Source organism: Neocloeon triangulifer, unplaced genomic scaffold (genome assembly GCF_031216515.1).
Source record: "Neocloeon triangulifer isolate White Clay Creek 2 clone unplaced genomic scaffold, ASM3121651v1 ptg000017l, whole genome shotgun sequence".
NCBI lineage: Eukaryota > Metazoa > Arthropoda > Insecta > Ephemeroptera > Baetidae > Neocloeon > Neocloeon triangulifer.
Genome location: NW_026775559.1, coordinates 6,262,640 through 6,283,657, shown reverse-complemented (window position 1 = coordinate 6,283,657; position 21,018 = coordinate 6,262,640). Strand labels below are relative to the sequence as shown.

The 21,018-nt window shown below is 38.8% G+C and overlaps 1 protein-coding gene across 3 annotated transcripts in view; it reads left to right on the top strand.

Moving 5' to 3' along the window:
- Positions 1-20,688, top strand: part of LOC132203051 (acetylcholinesterase-like) — a 30,577-nt gene extending 9,889 nt beyond the window's left edge. The window contains exons 2-6 of one of the 3 annotated variants that reach the window (XM_059630495.1): positions 11,222-11,310; positions 14,696-15,877; positions 16,942-17,318; positions 18,562-18,737; positions 20,024-20,688. In XM_059630495.1, coding sequence (XP_059486478.1) covers positions 14,714-15,877; positions 16,942-17,318; positions 18,562-18,737; positions 20,024-20,178 — 1,872 coding nt within the window. In that variant the 5' untranslated portion in view covers positions 11,222-11,310; positions 14,696-14,713 and the 3' untranslated portion in view covers positions 20,179-20,688. Of the gene's footprint in view, positions 1-11,221; positions 11,311-14,695; positions 15,878-16,941; positions 17,319-18,561; positions 18,738-18,852; positions 19,425-20,023 lie in introns of those variants that run through there. The other 2 variants (XM_059630493.1, XM_059630494.1) reach the window with 2 other exon arrangements.
- Positions 20,689-21,018: the final 330 nt, after the last annotated feature.

Sequence of the window (21,018 nt, the reverse complement as noted above, 5' to 3'; positions counted from 1 at the left end):
TGGTCGTCGGAGGAGGAATCCGTTGGGCAAAAAGCCCAGTGGTCATAGCCCAGGCACAATTGATGTCATTATCCGCAAAAGAAGCGAGAGCGGCCTTGAAACCTTGAGGGTGTTTTGTTGCAGTATTCGGAGTCGCTTTGTGTTGGTGGCGCCTTTTCTGCGGCGCGACCACCGGTTTCGTTGAGTGTGAACGAATAAGTAAAAAACTTCAATTACGATTAAAGCATGAGGAAGGGAAATAAATTCAAGCTTTTTCTCGTAAAGAATGGAAAAAATTCCCGGTTCTAGTTATTTCGTAGATGGATGAAACTCGTGAAACGAATGAAATTCCACTGTGCCGGCCGTCAGGAAACTTTTTCCGACAACTTTTCAAATACGGAGAGAGTGGCTAGTTTCTTTCACGGTTGACGGCCGCTCGCTTTTCTGGCGAATCGCTCGCGTTTCCCCAGAACTGTCAAGCATAAAAAAGTGCCTGCCGGCAGGCGGGCAGCCTCCGGAACGGCTTTTTCGCTTTATGCGTGCGCCGCATTGTTTGCAAAGTGTCCCCTGTAATTCTGGCGCGCTCTCTTTTGATCTTGTTGTCTTTTATCTGCACAGACCGGCGCGCATCATTGCCGGCAAAAATGTCAATCTGAATCCAATTTATAACGGAAAAGGTTCAGACGGACTGACCTTTAATGTCAAAGTTCAGTTTAATCTTTTTGGAGCCTTCAAATAAATTTGTGTTTTTGGAGATTTATTTAAATTTTAGACTTACTAATAAGAATAAGTTTTACTCAGCATTATCAGATTGATTACAATATCTTCATTGCTTGATTTAATATAAGTTGAATATATCACATTTTCATGGCAAATTTAGAATACAACTAACTGCAAACATAATACGGAATTTTGCAAATTTTTATTACTTTAAATAATAGATTATAATTTATTAATTCATAATATCATTTTTTGTTATTTGGTTTTGGGTACAATATTTCACTATATAGATGTTAGTTGCGGATTGCAGTTCCTTTAAATGGCTTTTTTACTTTAATATTTGAGTAGGTTTTGTGGCTAAATTTTTAAACCTGCCATTTTTGCATCTTTAGTGTCTTTACTGATACTCATAATGAAATTACTGCCAAATTCGACATACTCACATTCAATGTATACAATTTTAAATAATGTAGCAGGGGTTTACCATCTTTAAAAACAAATCAACCATTTCCTATTTAGGCCAATTATGACATTTATATTGATGAAACAGTATATTCTAAAGTTTTTATTGTTCATCCGCAAGTAAATTTGGTTTCATCTTCTAGTGTCATAATAATTATAATTTTCATTTTGACGTGAAGTGCAATTGCATATATTCTTACAGCACATGTTTTATTCACTAAGAAATTTACTAACTCACAATGCATAAAATATTTTATTCAAAAAGATAATCATCTTTAGATACCATTAATATTTTCCTTATTAAAAAATTGCATTTTTTTTCCGGCAAAACTACGTCAATATAATTCATGCTGAAGTTACACATTTCCAACCTGAAATTTTCATCAAGAAACTTGTGCATGGACCTCAAGTTTACTTTCGACGGTGCTCCGTCTTGCCATCTCTCTCTCTTTCCCTCTCCCTAGCTAAATTAAGGTGCCCTCGTTCTCTCGAGATAATCCGGGCGGCGCCGCAAGAAATTGGCCACTCTCGATTGCATGCGGCCGGCCGGTGTGCAAATGCAAGGAGCCCTCCGCTTTTCCTTTTTTGCAATGCTCCTCCCGGCAAACATAAATTATTCAATCCGCCTACTGGTCGATACCCCTCGCACTCCACTTGACTCCCCAGCACCGCCGGCGCCGCTGCCGACGACGTTGTCGTCGGTCGGTGCTGCCGCCGCCGCCTTGTACCTGCTGCATGCATGTTATTAAAACTTTTAGCCCGGTATAGATTGAGTAAGGGACCTTTTCTTGCGTTTAAGCTGAAGAGGCTCTCGTTACCGCGCGCGCCGTAAACTTTCTTCTTCTCTCCGCGCTCGCCTCCTTTCCGCGCCCTTTTTTTCTTTCTCTCGCTCGCCCGCTCTCTCTCCACATGCTGCAAAATTATCGAACAACTCGGCTGGCGGGCTCAAAAAACAAGCACCCCCGTGCAAAGGAGAGATTTCAAGTTTCCGACTAATTAAACGCAAGGCGAGTGTATAGAAGTAGTAGTGCGCCGAGTTGAGAGACTAAAAAATATATGTATGTGTACTTGGTTGGCCTGGAAAATGAGAGAAAAAGTTGGCAGAGCGCAGATATGGTGCATAGACCTCTTTTTATTTCAACCGCATGTTGTGAAAATGGCCTCGTTTTCAACCCGCCAAAATTGCGGTTTAAAATCTCGACAATTTTCCGCACCGTACCTGCAGCGTCTCGCTAAACCTGATATTAATAAATATGGACACAATATCGCTTTCCACTCGATCGCAAATGTGGGTCAGTGGGAGAAATTAAAAACTGCAATTCATTTGGTCTCGAGGACGTTGAACTAAAATTACGGATAATTGTGTTTGGGCTTGTGACTGATGGGATTGAAGTGTAATGCGCGAGAGCGTGCGTTTGATTGATGTGTGCAAATAGCCAGAAGCTGAAAAAGACAAACGCGCTTCGACCAGTCAGTTATCTGCTTCTGACAGATAAATGCGATTGTTGTGATGCAAATTACACGCTTGCCACTCCAACTTAATGCAGACCAATTCCAATGCGCAGTTCCGAGTGCCGCCTAAGAAAAATTCAAGGTTTGTGCTTTTCCAGCTATAGAAAATCCAATTACTAAATTATACTTTTTGAGTCGTTAAAATTAAGTGAAGATATTTGAGGTTTTCTTGAAATTTAGGGGAAATTAAGAACTCAAAATTGGAACTTCATAAACCTTTTTTAATTTTTAAAACTCTAAGTATAAAATTTATGTAAGAAATATTCCTTTTTTTACTTTCAGTAAACCACAGTAAAATGAAGTAAACCAATAACATGATCGGTCAATTACTTGAAGAAGAAATTAATTGTGATATCGGAACAATCAACTTAAATCATATACGTAAAAAAAAACAATAAATAGCATGTCACAAATTATAAAAAAAAAATATCATACTAAAAGCCAAGTAAAGTTGAAAAATTTTTAATTTTACATCAGAGGCTGAAATAAAAAAAAACTGCCACCCTCTCTCTGGGTTTACTTCCAGTAGATCTTTTATCAATGTTAAAGATGAATTTTAACAGACACAAACTCTTGCAGTTTTTATACATTCATCCCTTCCGAATAGGATTTATCAATTGAACTTAAATGTAAGGTGATGCAAAGATTAGGCTGAAGGCGGATTTAGGAAGAATGAAGGGTGGCGGAAAAGTGGCGTAGCTGCGAGTGTATTTGGTGCTATTGTAAAAGGACAATTCTGGGCCGCGTTCAATCAATAGCCAACAACACACCGCATAACAAGCATGGTCTCTCTCTTTCGCCATCAGCAAATGCTAAAATGATAATAATAACAATACGGACCGCGCGCTCGCTTGCTCGCAGTTATTGGTCTTGTCATTTCCGTTTGAGTGGAAATTGATTCGCAATTCGTGCTCAGGGGCGCTAACGACAAATCAAGACGGCGGGCGTTTTGGGAGCAAGAGGAAGAAGCAGGTGGAGGGAGCGCCTGGTCTTGTGTTACTTATGCAGCCCGCACGACACATCTGCTCAACAAATGGCCTAACTACAGCTCTTCGCGTTTCGTCCGATTAATTTTTGAATTACATTCAAAGGAAAGTTAAGTTTGTCGTCTGAATCGCATTGAGTGAGAGGACTTAATGGAGTTCCGATAGTTAAGCCACCGCGGTCGAGCCTGTGAATCAATAAGAGCGAGGGTGCCATTAACACTCGACCGGGCCAAAGCTGATTAGCGCCCGGATGAAAAATTCGCAACACGGAATCATTATACACAAATCCGGCGCAAATTGGCGAGCAATCAAAAGAGTTAATCGTGCGATTCGCCATGCGCTACTAATTAACTGGCTGATTAATTATCGCCGAGCGCCGCGATCGATGGCACGTGCCCTGCAAAGAGAGAGAGAGAGAGAGAGAGAGAGAGATCCGTCGATTCCCTGGGCTGCAATATTAGCAGCGAGGTGAGTGACTGCGTGTGCCGAGCATGAAATATTTCCCTCAGGTATTTCGCAGTCTCGGTGCCACAGCAGTTGACACCGCAATTAAAGATGACAAACTGTTTCGCAATAGACCAAAATAAGACCACACACTAGCTGCTGATGAAATATTCAGCTTGAACGGCGCCATTTCGTTCTGCGCCTGGTGAATTATTCTGCTTTAATTGCTCCACTCCAATGCCGTTGAGAGGAAAATGACTGTTTAATGGCCGCCTCGTTTAATACTTGTGGCTAATTGCGTCTAAAATGGATCTGAACAAGATAAAAATGGGTTTCTCCGAAGCATTGAGGCCGATCCATGTCTCTAAAAAGTCCAGGAATATATATGTGCTGTTCTCACTAACGGTTAAGAAGAGCGATAACTGGTAATTTATAAAATTAGTATTTTTTACCTTCATCACTCATGTTTAATTTTAATTCTTTTTCAATTGTTGCCTTTCAAATATGCAACATTCTAATATTTTTAATAATTTTTTAAGCCAAAATATACATATAAAAAATGGTATTGCATTGCATTATTAATTCTGTAAAGTATTGAAGAAATATTTTAAAATGTTATATTGTCTCAATTAAATTTTATAATAAGATTGTTGCAATCACTTGTTACACACTAAAAAAAATGAGCTAACCTAAATCAGGGTTTAAAAGAGACTTTTCCTCTATTAGAGTTATTGATCAATCCACCACTCCCTCCAAAAATGCACCTATAGGTATGGAATCCAAAATTAGTCTTTTCAGAAAAGGCGGCTGCAAACGCGATCGCCAAACCCTAAATCCTACCTGGTGCCAACTCAATTTCGCGTGCATCAAATATGAAAGTGAACCCCGATAAAAGCCGCAAGTTTTAATTAGAAAGGCACAAAACGTGGCAGCATCCCGACGGGCAAAACCGCGGGAGGCTCGGTAAAGCCAAGCACAGCAGCTAGGGCACATTCCAATTAAATGGTTTTTGCGATCGAGGGCAAAATATATATATCTTGGCCTGGTCCTCCTTGGCTGTCACCGCGCGCGTATGACGTCAGCCCGAGATTCAATCTCTCGGGAGGCAAATACGAGTTTGGTATGTTTCCATACCTCGGCACTTCTCTTGCGTCACAAAAATACACGGGATGGAGACGTAATTATCGAGGGAGAGCGCACAGCACAACCATCGGCAGGAGTGGCAATTTGGGGAAAAGCCGAAAGTACTCTCGGATAATGAGACCGTCTGCTTTGGGAATGCTTGGTTCGATGCAAAACTGTTGCCTGTCGTCCTTCGCTCAGTCTCAACAAGCAGATTTGTCATGAGATTTTCCATTTTTGTTTTTTCTCATTTGGATTAATGAAAAGTATGTGAATATTTTTTTCAAGCGAATCTTAAATTTAATTTCAAGGGTCTATAAATTTCATGGGTTTATAAATAAAACTTGGACGCATACATTTCATTGGTCATTGTACAACTAAACATGCAAAGTTCTCCATTCTCAGAACCTATGTACATTGTTTTTTGTGTACTTAAACTTATAAAAATGATAATTCATTGATAATACTTTTAAAACACTACTTTCCATCTTAAGTACGTATAAGGTATTAATTAATTTAAATTAAATTAAAGAAATTTTAAGAAAAAATTTAATGGTATTTTTTTTAACGAGATATTTATCTGCAACATAAAATTAATTATTTTTACTTTTATTGCCCACTGCAATCATGAAATTTGAGCGTGTAGACTAACTGGAGGGTGAAATTGAAACAAAAGCGTGTTCACAGCAATCGATACCCTTTGCCTGCTGCTCAACTTTAAAAGAAAAAATTCTTTCATCTCTAGCAAAAGTCGGGAAAAGTTAAAAAAATTCACTTTCTTTACCCATCCTGTTTCCTGTTCAATTATGTTGGCGTTTATAAATGTTTCCGCCAGCTTGATGAGACATTTTTTACTTTCCGCGCATAAATAAATAAAAAGGAAAATATCGGAGAAAGTGAAGCCCGGTTTGCACAATGGTCTCTGCAGGAAGACGTTCTTTGGTTCGCTCGCTCTTTCTCCTTTTTGCCGTCGTTCCGTTTGGGCGCGACACAAAAAGTAGCAGCGGCACGACTCCCCCTTTCCTCGCGGCACACACACAATTTTTCATTCGTCATCTTGTTGTTGTCATTCCGTGCGCCACTTAAGGAGCAGCAGCTTGGGCGTGCTGCGGAGGGCCCAAAGAAACTTTCCGCGCCGCTCTCTTGCTCTCTCGCGCATATTAAAAGTCTTAATTGCCTAATCAACTGCTGCAGCCTAAAAATGTCACACTCGCGTCTCCGCTGCGCGTTTAATTTCTGCCACTGGCATAAATTACGACGAGAAGCCGGGCCGAGCGCCACTTAATTACGTTGGATTCAGACTAATTTGCTTTCAAGGAAACCGCCAAAATGGATCCAGAGACTTTTGTTTACATTGGGGGATCACCCAATTTGGGCCATGAGTTGCAATTTAATCCTAAAACAACAAGATCAACTCTACTCTTTTTAAATTAAAATCTGTATATTGTACTAAAGTCGTGAACAAAAGTTAAATTCAGAAAAAAAATTTAACAAAAATCAAGTCATGTTCTTTTAATCAAATAAAATAATAGAGAAATCTGAAAATTCCATGAGGTAAAAAAGTAGGTTTGGTTGCATAAAACCTGTCATTATGCAGACGTTTTTAGATATTTATAACATTAAAAAAGTATTAATTATATTTCAAGCCCACTAATCATTTCTGAAAAAAAAATAAGCCAAAGTAAAATTATTTGATTAATATTAATGTTTTCTTTCTCTCTTATTTAAAATTTTTATTTTGTCAATTAATTTGGATGAGTTCGTGTTGGGGCAAAGTTGCCCTTTGTCGAACCCAATAGACATACTTTGAAACTAAAATAAATTTGTTATGGATTTTAATTTTTTTTTTTTTTTAATTTGCCTTTTATCCTGCACGTATTTATGATGTTTACTTCAGTTCATGCCAGTGCGATCTAATCAAAGTTCGCATCGTGAGCAATTCCATTTATGCAAATAGTCAGAAATCTAGATCAGCTCTTAACGGCTGGTCGTTACTTTCGCAATTTAAAAATTAGACCCCCATTATGAAAATTACCGCCGTATATCACACACAAGCTGACGAAAAAGCAATTTCGCGTGGACCGATTCGCGTCGCAAGTCGCAAGCGTCCGATAAGGAAAGCCTCAAAAGTTCTAGCAAAGTACATAGTACAAGAGCCATAAAATTAAGTCCGCGCCAGAATCTGCATGCCGTAATTGAATGAGGAGCGTGCTGCAGTATACACGGAGTTGCCTTGGGTGGAAATTCGGTCGTAAATGCCCGCGAGGAGGAGTGGAAAAAACTGCAGACACAATTAAAAGCCGTAATGAAAGGGCTTTTCATTATAATGGCTGTTGCAGATGATAACAAAAATTCCTCGGCTTGCGTGACAGAAATTACAAGCAGCGAGCGAGCCGTTCCGAAAACGCCGGCTGGCCGGGAGAGCGAGCCAGGGGTGGCTCAGGGGGGTTAATAAGTAAATAGTCACGCATTTGACCTCACTTAACATTAGTTAGCTTCCCACAGATATGGGGCGGCACGATAAAAAATACATAGCAGCTTTGTGCTTGCAGAGGAGACAATTAAAACGACGCCACGGACTGTGATAGATAATGGGGAACAGCTAAAGGTGGGAGTAAGAGTTATGTCAGGTTTATTGCTAATTATATGCCCAAAGATAAAACTCCTTAATCCAAGAAATCTTACTTCCCTTAAAAATGAGAAGTTAAAAATTTTGATTTTTAAAATTTTCTGTTTAGCTCAGAATTTTTCCTTTGCAATCTAGAAATGCGATAATAAATAATATTAAAAAATCTTACTTTTTTGAATCATCATCATATTCACTTTTCGACTGAAAATTAGCTGCGCAGCAAGGTAAAAACACTAAAATTAATTTTTTTTATAAGGTTTTGTTTTATATACCAGTTTAGTTGTTTAATAATTTTATTTTGCATCGCTATTGAAAATAATTTTTGATGGGAATTATATATCTTTCTCTCTTCTTTGAAATAAAATTAAACACATGCGGCCATTTTTGCCCGCGTTTTGGGCACAAGAAGATAAGCCTGCATGCTACGAGGACGCGTAACCCAATTTACGACGGCTGCGAATGAGGATGCACGCTGCTTTTTATTCGATTATTCATGCATGTACATTCCGCATATAAGCGCGCGTGCATTTCGCTGGCGTGGCTGTTTTTATTATATTTCCTCCCTCCGGTTTGTTTATTTTGCCAGCCAAGCGTCTCAATAAATATTCTTGCTAGCGAAAAGGGCACTTTATATCAAGGCCCGCGCGCCGCTCCTGGGTAAACGCGACTTGAGAGCGCCTGTTATTAAATTTTATTTATCTCCACACACGCATAAAATGCAGCAGAAATGCGTTCAAATTTTATTATGGTGCGGGCACTCCAAAAGTGGATGAAGGGAATAGCAGGGGCCAACAGAACTGGAATGGGATAATATCTAGATTTTGTTAATTGAAATTCAAACTATTTTATAATTGGTTTATTATTATTTTAAAATTTATGAAAAGTTTTAAATAATTTTTTTTAGGCAAAATTATCCACGCAGGAAATTATAGTTGAATTAGTTTATTACTAATAATAAAATTCCATCCAAGCATATTTCTTAATGATCATGTGTTATTAAAACATTATGAGCTCCAAACTCAAATCTAGTTTGACGCGCACTGACGCTCCTTCTCCTAAAAAGCTGCCGGCATGTCGTTAGCGAAAACCGGTAACATTTTTGGCCCTAGATCCTAGAATCGGCATTAACAATCTTGAGGTGGGGATTCAAGCTTACCACAATAAATTTCCTCCTCCTTCATTTGTTTTTAAATTATAGTGCAAACACAACTGCGGCCTTGGCAGCTGCTGATACCTCAGAACAATTTTTGGCACTGAAACATTATTATTTAGTAGTTCTGTCGTTACCGGAATAGACGCTTCTCTACGATTAAGGTGCCGTGGTGATTAACCTGAAGGTAAAAAAACAAGGTAATTACGATATTAAAGTGGATTAATTTCCTATCAAAGTGCGGATCTATGCCTAATTAATTAAGTTATGAATGAGGTTTCACTATTTTTGTATTATAAATCTGCCATAATTGTTAAAAAGAGGTGAAACATTTCTATTTAGAAATTCCTTTTTTTAAATAAACTGTTCTCAAAAATTTAATGCAAACAATATATTGTAACAATGTGGATAAATAATCAACAATAATAATATTTCAAAAAGAAAAATAATTCGCACTGAGCTTTTCTATTTGAATAAAGAATGTCAGGGGTGTGTTCCTCGTATAAAAATAATAATATTCATTTCAAAAATTAAGATCGTTTCTTTTATTTATTATTTTAATGCTATTTTTAAAACAAATTTTGTATCCCATCGGCTTGGTTTTCACTTTCCACGGATGAAGGTCAATGTGAATCAAAGCGTGCAATGTCAATCACATTATCACAGTTTAAGTTATTCCCACAACAAAACTTGCGATTGATGTGCATACAAGCATTTATATATTGAGCACACGTGAAAACTGTGGGGTACACAAATAGCACAATGTTGCACATTCCTATTGTGTGACCCGCTCACTCTCGGGATACAGAGTATGCAAATGCAGTGGAAATGTCAAGTGCGGTTTGTGATATGGTTGCTGGCACCGTTGGTTACAGCCTTCGATCTGCTGCATGGTAACATCTGCATCGCCGGCAATAAACTCTCACGAGCTCGAGGACGCCGCCGCTCACCCGCCGGTATTCCGACTCGTTTTTCCCTTTGTTTGTCGACAACAACAAGTACACGGAGAGTGTAAATCAAAGTTTATTTTCATTCGAAAAAATAAAACCGATCGAAATTTAAATTACTTCAGGCGAATTTCTGCATTCATCGGGTTAACTCGTTCGGAAGAGGAAAATTAATTTTCCGTGAAAGCCTCAAAAGTGAGGTTTGACGGGAATATTTGGCGGAGAGTTTCGCCGAAGTGGTGGCAAGTTGAGCCGGGCAAAGTTTCCATTGAGAGTGAGAGAGAAAGTGATTACACCAGAGATTTAAGGCGTGGAGGCCAAATGCTCCCAAGTATTATTCGCAATTTTCCGGCTCGCTGATCAAAGGAGAGCTCTCAAATTTTGCGCCGGCAAACAAAGCTTTATTAGTGGTCAACGTTTGCTTGCATGCTTTGCATTTAATTTTAAATCCTCATCGCACAAGCTAATTATTCTAAGTCGTTGGCGCGTGTCATTTAATTAATTTCTGGGAAGGTCTTTTGCTTGCCTCTTTGGAATCAAAAACATAATCATCGAGAATTTTTAATTGAAAAAAAAACGCACACAACCTTTATTTTTTATGCATATCACAAGTAAGGAATATATTAACCACCAGCGCGATATTTTCCAATTATGAATTTTAATAGAAAATCGCGACGCCCTTCTCTCAGAAATCGAATTACCGAGCAAAGTTTGCTCTGCTTAAAGCAAAGCAAAGTTTTGCGTGAAACTCTTTAAAACTTGGTCGGTCGAGGCTTTGTCTTGAACCTGCCTGCCGCTGATAAAACTCGTCGCTCTCGTTTATCGGGCCTTTAAAATCACGCCTGCCAGAATGGATTATATTATGATGTGTTTCCACGTAGGACAATTCTCGCGACGCGTGTTTCCTAGCGTTCCAACTCTACATTGTTTCTTGTTATTTTTACATGCAGGATTTTAATATTTTTTAAATTTTCTCGTCAATTAAAAAAACTTTTGCTGAAACCAATTTTTTTTTTTTTGAAATTATTAGTTTCATTTGATTTGAAAGATTTTTTTAATGTTCCCCATTTAAATTAAACTAAATCTGTTAATGACCTTAACGCATAATTTATTTGCACAATTACACACTTGGTGCCCGGTCATTAGAGACTTACTTAATTCGCTCACTTGCAAAATCCTGGGTGAAAGTTTGCACGACAAAGTTTTGTAGGTCGCGTTGCTGCGTAAACGCCGTGGAGAATATTCAAATGGCTTTTGCTGTGTGTTACAGGTGCAGAGTTAAGTAACATGATGAGACTCGCGTGACTGCGGCTCTTCTACCCGCCCCACCCCCAATAGGACACATGCACCCTCAGTAAGGTAATGATTAAAAATTCATTTGCTTTATAGCGACGCCGGTCATAAATTCCGGCCAAAATGCTCCCCAAAGGTAGTTTGAAACAATTGCAGCAACGTTGCGCGTGAGGGCCAAACTGTTAGACCTCCCTCTTACTAGCGACCATTGTAATAAATTCTCCTCGAATAAGATTGGAAACTCTTAGGAAATATAATCTTGAATTATTGCCATTCTGCTTATTGAGTCCCTTATTCTTTTGGGAGAGCTAAACATGAATTGTAATTCAATCCTATAAATAAACTTTCTTTTGCTTTCGTAGAAAAGGAAAGTGAGGCAATATTTTTTTCTCCTAAAAAATGCAACCAATACTGTTCTGTGTGTATTTTTTTATATCAAATTGAACTAGTTAATTATTAAAATACATATAGTATGCTTTTTTTTATAAATGATTGATCAGAAAATTAAATTTATAATTTTTTTAAAGTTTTATTCACATCATGTATTTTTTTTAATATGTTTGGCTAAAAAATTTTCAAAAACAATTTAAAAATTACATAATAACATAATTAGTAGATAATAGATAATAGGTTTTATTAATAATACAACTTAAATTTATTAATGATAATGGAAAAACGATACTACATAATAAATAGTTAATTATACAGAAAGTATTAATAAAATTAACACTGCATTGTTATTGTTTACTATTTAATTTAATAAATTGCAAGTTTAAATTTCTATAATACTCTTATATCAAACCAGCATCTAAATATAAATGTAGCCCGCTTTTGCAGTTGGGATTTGCGCCGTTGACGGCAAACCTCGTCTGAAGCGGCGATTGCGTGGCAGGTCAAGGTCATTTAATTAGCCAACACTTGAACTGTAGCCAGCGCTAAATGTGCGGGCCACGGAGCTTTCATATCTGATGATATCTCTGTGTGATGTGCCGCCCGTGTGCGCCTAATGACACTATTTTGCTTTGTCGCCGGCCAAGGGCCAATTGTGTGCTTAATCAAGTTATTATACTGGCCGGGCAATTTTTCGGCGGCACCGATTATTGAATTATTTTTACCCCGCTTGCAATCAGGCGAAACACAAAATCCGTTGGATTAGCAATGAATTATTTTTACACAATCCCGGGCAGAGGAAAACGAGAACGCCCACTCGGCATGCCAATTGCAGGTCGACAGAAATAGAAATCTAATCCACCTAGAGGATAAATCTCCGTCCGTCCAATTCGGGCCCCCGAAGTGATCCAGTCAAAACCACAAACTTGTGCTGATCCTCTCTGGAAGCCAAATCGCTGCTCCTCCTCCACACTCGGTCGACCGGTCAGCGAAATCATCTCACTCTCCGACGGAGCTGCCAATCCATCAAACACTGAAATAATGATGAATCTATCTGGCTCACTTTGGTCCCAAAATAAATTCAAGTTGATGCGTCCGTCGGAGAAGAGAGTGCCGATCCTTGTTTTGTTTAAAAAAAGGGAATATCGTTTCGCTCCGCGGGTAGTGAAAAATGAAATAAATAAAGACAGGAAACTTTTTTCAAGGGAATTGTTAATTAATTAGTTTTATCGTTTTCTTATTTGAATTTTATATTTAAGCTAAAATTAATTTTTTATACCCGCTGGTTAAATTTTTCATCTAAAGATAGAAATTTGAATCAGCTTCTATTACAAAAAAAAATACTCAAAATGATATTTTTTTAATAGGTAATAGGTCTTATGTTTTATAATGTCAATTTCTTTATATTTGGCTGAAAAGTTAAGTCGAAACCTGTACATTTAACTACGGAAGTAATCTCAAGTGGGCTTTCATCCTCTTCATTTAAGCTAATGAATGTTAATTTAAAGAATAAATATTCAAGATTTAAATGCATTTTGCAATTGGCCTTAATTTTACTCTCAGTGCATTGCAAATACTTTTATATTTAGGCGGATGTAGCAAAAATAATCTAAATTAATTTGGGTGATGGTTTGTGTTTTATTTGGGAATAACTTTAATAAATTGCATTGCAGTAAATATTAAATTTTAAATCAATTTAGTCTTTTCCATGAACAATATCAAATCTAGAGCCGCGAGTATCCATTTTCGCACTGCCACAATGGATTCGGCGAAATGTCACTCTGGCAGCCGGTGGGTCGGAACCTGACCCCAAACGGAGTGCCCACCGCAAGTATTGATCACCTGGCCGCCGCTCTCGCAACACACACATTATGCCCAGTGAGCGTGGAGAGGGCACTTCAATTTTATCACAATGCACCACCGCACCGGACGGAATCCGACGCGCAAGGCCACACGCGGGCACTCCAATTTCGCGCAGCACGATCAAATCTCGGCTGCTCCGGCTCGGAAGCGCGCCGCGCACTCGCGACAATCTGCACTTCACCTGACCCGGGGCGTTAATTTTTATGGCAGTGACCGTTTCGAAAGAATAGGGGTGGGGGATAAAGGCCACTCGGCGCCGGTGTTGCATTTTTGTTGTTCTGCAAAAAGAGAGAAATAAGAATTATGCATGAATTTAAATTTTCAATCGAGAGTGGCTCAAAATCGGATGAATTTAATTGCAAGTTCAAGACCTAACGTATAATGAAGAAAAAATAATTATATATTATTTTCAGGACTAGTTTTTATAATTTTAAATACATAGTTACATTAGTTGTAGGACAACTATTGTGAGACGCCTAATCTTTTCGTGCTGATCTGTGCCGTTTCCTCAGGCGATGAATGATAATTTGAAAGACCGCACGGGAGAACTTGATATATTATGCCAAGGTCTATTCAATTTAAAGGTCGTATCCAAAGTTAATTTACACTCCAATTATATAATTACATTTAAAAAGATACTTCGTTTACCGTGTGCAGATTGTACAAATAGACATTTTTTATGTTAAAGAACTATGTTTAATTTAATTGCATTTTAGTATGCACGAAATCTCCAGTAAAATTGTTTGACGGTCGCCTCCTCTCTCATAGTCATTTTAAATAAATGTTTCCAATCATATCGCCAAACCGGTTCCATCCTAACTATGGACACGAGAGTAAGGCTACTGGTGTGGAGCGAGTATAAAAATTAAAGCAGCAAAAGCAGAGCATCATTCCAAAACCAGTCGCTGATCAGTTCGGGAATATAATTAGATTTTTTTCTGAAGAGTTTAACGTCAAACAATATTGGTTGCTGAGCCAGAGAAACCGAAAGTTTCCATTATTATTCATTTAAATTTAGAGATTATACTAGAAATTTGAGAACTTTTATAAAAAAAAAAATTGAAAACAAAGTTCAATTTCTGTTCAATTATGAAAATTTTGATTTTGAGTTTAAAAGAAAGATTATTTGTTTTTTAATATTGCAAAAATAATATTGAAAAATGGCAAGTTTTGACGGTTGGAATTGTGTGTTTTTCAGAAATCCCTGGCAACGCAGATGGCTGGCGGGGCGAAGGTTGAGCGGCGGATGGGTTATGCAGCCGTGTGGCTGGCGCTGTGGCCGCTGCTGGCGTCGGGCGCGTTGCCGCACTTCGAGGGTGACCCGCTCGTCGTATCGACGACCAAGGGCAAGGTGCGCGGCATCACGCTGCACTCGAGCTCGGGCAAGACCGTGGATGCGTGGCTGGGCATCCCGTACGCACAGAAGCCGATCGGCAATCTGCGCTTCCGCCACCCCAGGCCCATCGAGCGGTGGGACCGCGACGGCTACGTCCTCACCACTGACAAGATGCCCAATAGCTGCGTCCAGATCGTGGACACGGTGTTCGGCGACTTCGCCGGCTCGGCCGTGTGGAATCCGAACACACAACTCAGTGAGGACTGTTTGTACGTGAACGTGGTGGTGCCGCGACCGCGTCCCAAGAACGCCGCCGTCATGGTGTGGGTCTACGGCGGCGGCTTCTACTCGGGCACTTCCACCCTGGACGTGTACGACCACAAGAACCTGGTGGCCGAGGAGAACGTCATCCTGGTGAGCATGCAGTACCGCGTCGCCTCGCTCGGCTTCATCTTCTTTGACTGTGCAGACGTGCCCGGCAATGCCGGCCTCTTCGACCAGCTGATGGCGCTGCAGTGGGTCAAGGACAACATTAAGAATTTTGGAGGCAACCCAGACAACATCACGTTGTTTGGCGAGTCGGCCGGCGCCGTTTCGGTCAGTCTGCACTTGCTCAGTCCGCTGAGCAGGCACCTCTTCAACCAGGCCATCATGCAGAGTGGGTCGCCGACGGCGCCCTGGGCCATCATCAGCCGCGAGGAGAGTGTCCTGCGCGGGCTCAGACTGGCCGAGGCAGTCGGGTGTCCGCACTCGAAGAGCAACTTGCAGGCCACGGTCGAGTGCCTGCGCACGGTCAACGCCACTGACCTGGTCAACAACGAGTGGGGCACGATGGGCATCTGCGAGTTCCCGTTCGTGCCCATCATCGACGGCGCCTTCCTCGACGAGAAGCCCGCGCGCTCCTTGGCTAACAAGAATTTCAAGAAGACCAACATCCTCATGGGCAGCAACACCGAGGAGGGCTACTACTTCATCATTTACTACCTGACCGAGCTCTTCCGTAAGGAGGAGAGCGTCTACGTCAACAGGGACGAGTTCCTCAAGGTTAGTCAAATTTTGATATTGAACTTAATAAAAAAAACTTCAGCACTTCAAAATTAAATAATGATCTTTTTAACCAATATTTGTTTTCATTGTAACTGGTGTGTAATTTTGCACTTAATCTCTTCAATTTTGATTATTTCATAAAAATATGTGAGCTCTTTATTGAAATCGCTAATTATAATCTTAAACTTTTATCAACTTATATGCTATGCACATTTTGAATTTAATATATCCAATAATTGAATTAATAATATCATGCGCGCTTTTATAGTTCTTATTAAAATTTTTACATTACAAGCACACACAAAAATTAGAAAAATATTTAAAATATATTCGAATGTTAAATATAATTCTCGTTGAAAAATTGAAAAATGAAAGCAATTAAATACTTTCAATTAAATTTGATTATAACTGCTTACTTTTATAATTTAAAAAATAATATGTATTATGAATAATTTTTTTGCTATTACACACGGTAGATTTTGCATAAAAAATGCAAAGCTCCTATTCAGTTTTATTATTTTATGTTCAAACTTTTGCGAATACTTTTTAGCTATTTGTTCTCAATATTAACGTTATGATAAGTTTAAAAATTATTGGTTTTAAAAATAGAATAATATGCACTGAAAAAGTTTTTAAATCAACCCATTTTATTAGTGCATGAATCGATTTTTAAGTATACATTCATGATTCAAGATTATTTTTGGTGTCCATATTTAATAAAATCATTTACTAAATCTAACTAGGATAACGGCAATCAATGAAATTCAGTTTATTTTTCAAAAATTTAACCTATCAATCAGGCATTATTTAAATTTGCACCTACTTTACTAAAAAAATAAGCATTCCGAATCCATATATATATATTTTATAAAATTTCTTTAATAACCTAGAATAAAACTATTTTTTCAATTAAAAATAAGTCTTCAACTTTCCCCTTCAAAAGCAACTTCACGTGTTTTATGTATTTTAGTAAATTTATGCTTCAATCTTTAACAACTTTGAATTTCTCTTTCCAAAGTCTATCTACATATATGATAACTGAGCGATTTGCTGTTCCACAGGCGGTGCAGGAGTTGAATCCGTACGTGAACAACATTGCTCGGCAGGCAATCGTGTTCGAGTACACGGACTGGCTGAACCCTGACGACCCGGTCAGGAACCGCGACGCGCTCGACAAGATGGTCGGTGACTACCACTTCACGTGCAACGTCAACGAACTGGCGCACCGCTACGCAGAGACCGGCAACAACGTGTACATGTACTATTTCCAGTACCGGTCGCTCGGCAACCCGTGGCCCAGCTGGACGGGCGTGATGCACGGTGACGAGATTAGCTACGTTTTCGGCGAGCCGCTCAATCCGGCCAAGAAGTTCCAGCCGCAGGAGATCGAGCTCAGCCGACGCGTGATGAGATACTGGGCCAACTTTGCCAAAACAGGGTGAGTTGTTTAATTTTTTTTTATAACAATGGGAAAAAAACAAGATTCGTTGCAATATTTTGTAAAAAATTATTTCCAGGCCAAACTTTTATTCGGCCTAACCATGACATGCCGCTGCAGTGGTGGTGTTGCCATTTTTTGCCCTCGTGATCAATATACACACACACGCGCTTTTATTTTCCTTGCCGGAGGCGAAAAAAGTGAAGTTCTCCGTCCTCTCTCTTTCTCGTCTCTGTTTTGTTTTCCTTTGCAAAGTTTTCTGAGCGGCGTTTTTTGCAGTAAACTTTGGGACTCAAATTAAATAAAAAGCATATCAAAGGCCTTTGAATGGATAGATAAAGCAAAAAACGAATATATTGTCCCCGAAAAAACAAATGCCCTCCCTTCTCGCTTCCAACAATGTGCGTGGCGTGACAGCGAGCGTAAACTGAAAAACGCTGAAGTGCTTAGGCAACCTGTTTTCCACAGATGTCGAGCGTATTGCATAACTCCGATTTTAAAATATTTTCAACTCTGATGATGAATTTCAATGTAAAATAAATAGATCAAATACAGTAGATTCAAATAACATAAATTTCAGGTTGAATAATAATCCATACGAGTGAGAAATTTCAGTTTCAAAATTTTTTGGAGGTTATGCAGTCCTTCATAATTTAATAAAATTATAAGGGGAAATAAATTTTTTTTTATCTAATGAATTATCTGTACCTCTGCTGTACCTGTGGAAATAGCGCTAAATTTGTACAGAAAAATGCAAAATAAATAATTTGCTGTCATTCTCACATAACTCAATGGTTACTTAAACATCGTAAATTTGTATTTATATTGTTGTTTTTTTTCTTTTCAAGGAAATATATTTTAGCCATTTTAGGTGAACAACTATTTTGGTCATCCTTATAACACATAATTATTCCTAATCGATATTAATTTATTTAGGGCTGTGCCAAACTCATTTGCACTCACGCGGCACAACATTTCCATATAGTGCCTGCGGTGTAATTTTCATGCCCCACAGCCGCGCAACATAAAAAAGCGATAAATTATGTATGCATCACCATTAATCCTAAATTATCGTGCACGCGCGCAAAAACGTGAACACGAAGCGAGTTCGGCATTAAAATTTCACGCCTGAGCTTGAAGGACGTTCACGCGATTGGCGGTATTATGATTAGAGCAGACAATTCAGGAATGTCGCTCCGTGCATTGATCAATTTTTAAAACGAGCGGTGCTTTCTCGTTTCAGGAATCCGTCATTATCTGAAGACGGCACATGGACCACCACGTACTGGCCCTTGCACACGACCCACGGCAGGGAGTACCTCACGCTCGACGTGAACTCGACCGCCACAGGCCGAGGGCCGCGCCTCAAACAGTGTGCCTTCTGGAAAAAGTATTTGCCGCAGCTCATTAGTGTCACATGTAAGGATGGCTAATTTTTTTTCCAACTCGTCCTTCTTTCGTTCTTTCTGCTTATTTATTTTTACCCACCCAAACTTGTTTCCTTCAAACGTATCATTTTTCACGAATTCGCCAGGTGATGACGATGGTCCTCCTCCAAATGCCACCCTCCATTCTCCAAGTTTTCAGTTCAACTTCGCAGAAAACGTCACAAGCTTGCCACACAAGTCAAATTCAACAAAGACCCCCCTCGCTTTCAAACCCGAATTCCTTCCGGCTACAAACAAGTGCTCTGACGGAAACCGGACCCATGACCTTCCAGTCACACGTCCAAAGCCCTGACCATTGCACTACCAGATTGAAAATTTACTTTAATATTCACACAATATTTTAATTTTTTAAAGAGTTAGCAATTAACAAACAAATAGATTAGATTTTGTTTATTTAATAAAAAGAAAAAATAGTTCAGGGAAGTGTTTGAAAGGATCAAATCCTGGAATAATACAACATTTTTAATACAAATAAATAATGTTTAAAAAACATTTTAAAATTCATAATACTCATTTATTTTATAAATACTCAAGTGCAAGCATTTGCTACAAATTTTTGGGACTTAAAAATAATGTATTGTTTTGTTGCTCTTTAGAAAAGTTAATAAAATACTTTTCTAAAAAAAGATGAATAAAAAAAATATTTTTACAACTTTTATTTTTTTATTGGTTTTTATTTATACATTTTTATCATTTATAATTTTGGGAATCACGTCTGGAGAGTAAAGGTGCATGATTGTGTTTTGTGCCGCATTGCATGCGCTAATTCGCTTACGTCAATAGACATTTGGTATGACATTTTAAGAGCCACTAAAGCAGCGTATTGTGAATTAAAGCGGCCACGGCTTCTTTCTCTCGGCACTCAAATCCCTTAATGCAGTGGAACTGTTTGTGCAGAAATTCAGAATATTTACTGCTCGCCCTGGCTGCTCCGTCGTTTTTACGCCGCCGTAAACATGCATGCGAAAATGAATAAATATTTTACGAGCTTGTTTTACATGCGAGCAGCATAAATGAATTTTATTACACCAGACCGTGATATATATGTTTATTTTTATATGTGCTGTGTATATGCAGGCGCGGCGGCCTTGCAGTTTATCCTCCGCGCGCTTCTCCAGAGCAAATAAAAAAACCCTGTGTGTCGTCTCTTTCCTTATCTGCTCTTTTATATATACCTGCAGGCGCAGTGTAATTGTTTTTTTTTTCTTTCCCTCGGCAAATATTGGATGTAGTTCTGATTCTTGTCTCGTTTTGCAGCCAATTTGCCTGAAGTGGATGATGCAGACTGCACGCCTGGCGTCAAGAAGAAATGCTGCAACGCTGCCTCACCGACCAATATTAACAATAATAATGTAATATTTGGTGTCCTGCTAGTAATGATAATCCTACGGATTCAGAGTGCGCCTGTGTAAAACTGCTTTTTCCCGAACATACGGACACATAAATTTTAGAGGCCAGTTTCGGCTGCGAACAAAAAATTACGTGTAGCGCAAGAGATGAGGCGTCGTCCACCGCACACAAAGAGACAAAACTACACCAACTCATCTGGAGGAGTCGTTTAATTGAGATGGAAAAATTACCTATTTAGTGAAACACTCTCATGAAGAAAACAAATATATTTAATTGTGACACAGAAACCGTGGACAGATAAAAAAAATGTGTAATCAAAGATATTATATTTAACAAAGTCTATTGAGAAATGAGAGAGAGGATGACAATTTATATTTGAAACTGCTGCCGCTGGAGGAACCCCCGGTGGAGCACGAAGATGGATCAAAAGTGGCGCATTACCAGTGTTAGATGTGCTTTTTATATTGGATTCGCCCCCTACCCCAGCGAAAAGGACGGTATCTGAAGAAGGGAAGAAAAAGTTATTTTGACGGCTGTAATGAAGACTGACGTTAAGTGCAGCGCATCAGTTGTTCTAAATTTTTAGAGAAAATGCTTTGCATAGTTGATGTCAACTGGCAGGAAGGAAATCATTGGTGAGTGAAAATCTTTTTTACTTGATTTATCAGTAAATTGCGTCAATTTTTTGCAGTAAAACGCAAATGTAGTTAAGAATATCACTTTTTTAGTGCAGTTTTAAATGGGTGCTTATACATTGAACTACTGAATATATTCTTCCTTTTTGGTTCCACTTAGGCTTAACAGACGGAAATATTATAAATTTTAAACGTTAACAAACGTCAGAACCCACTTTCCTTTGATAAAAAAAAAGAAAGGTCCTGGTAAGGGAAGAATTAATTTGA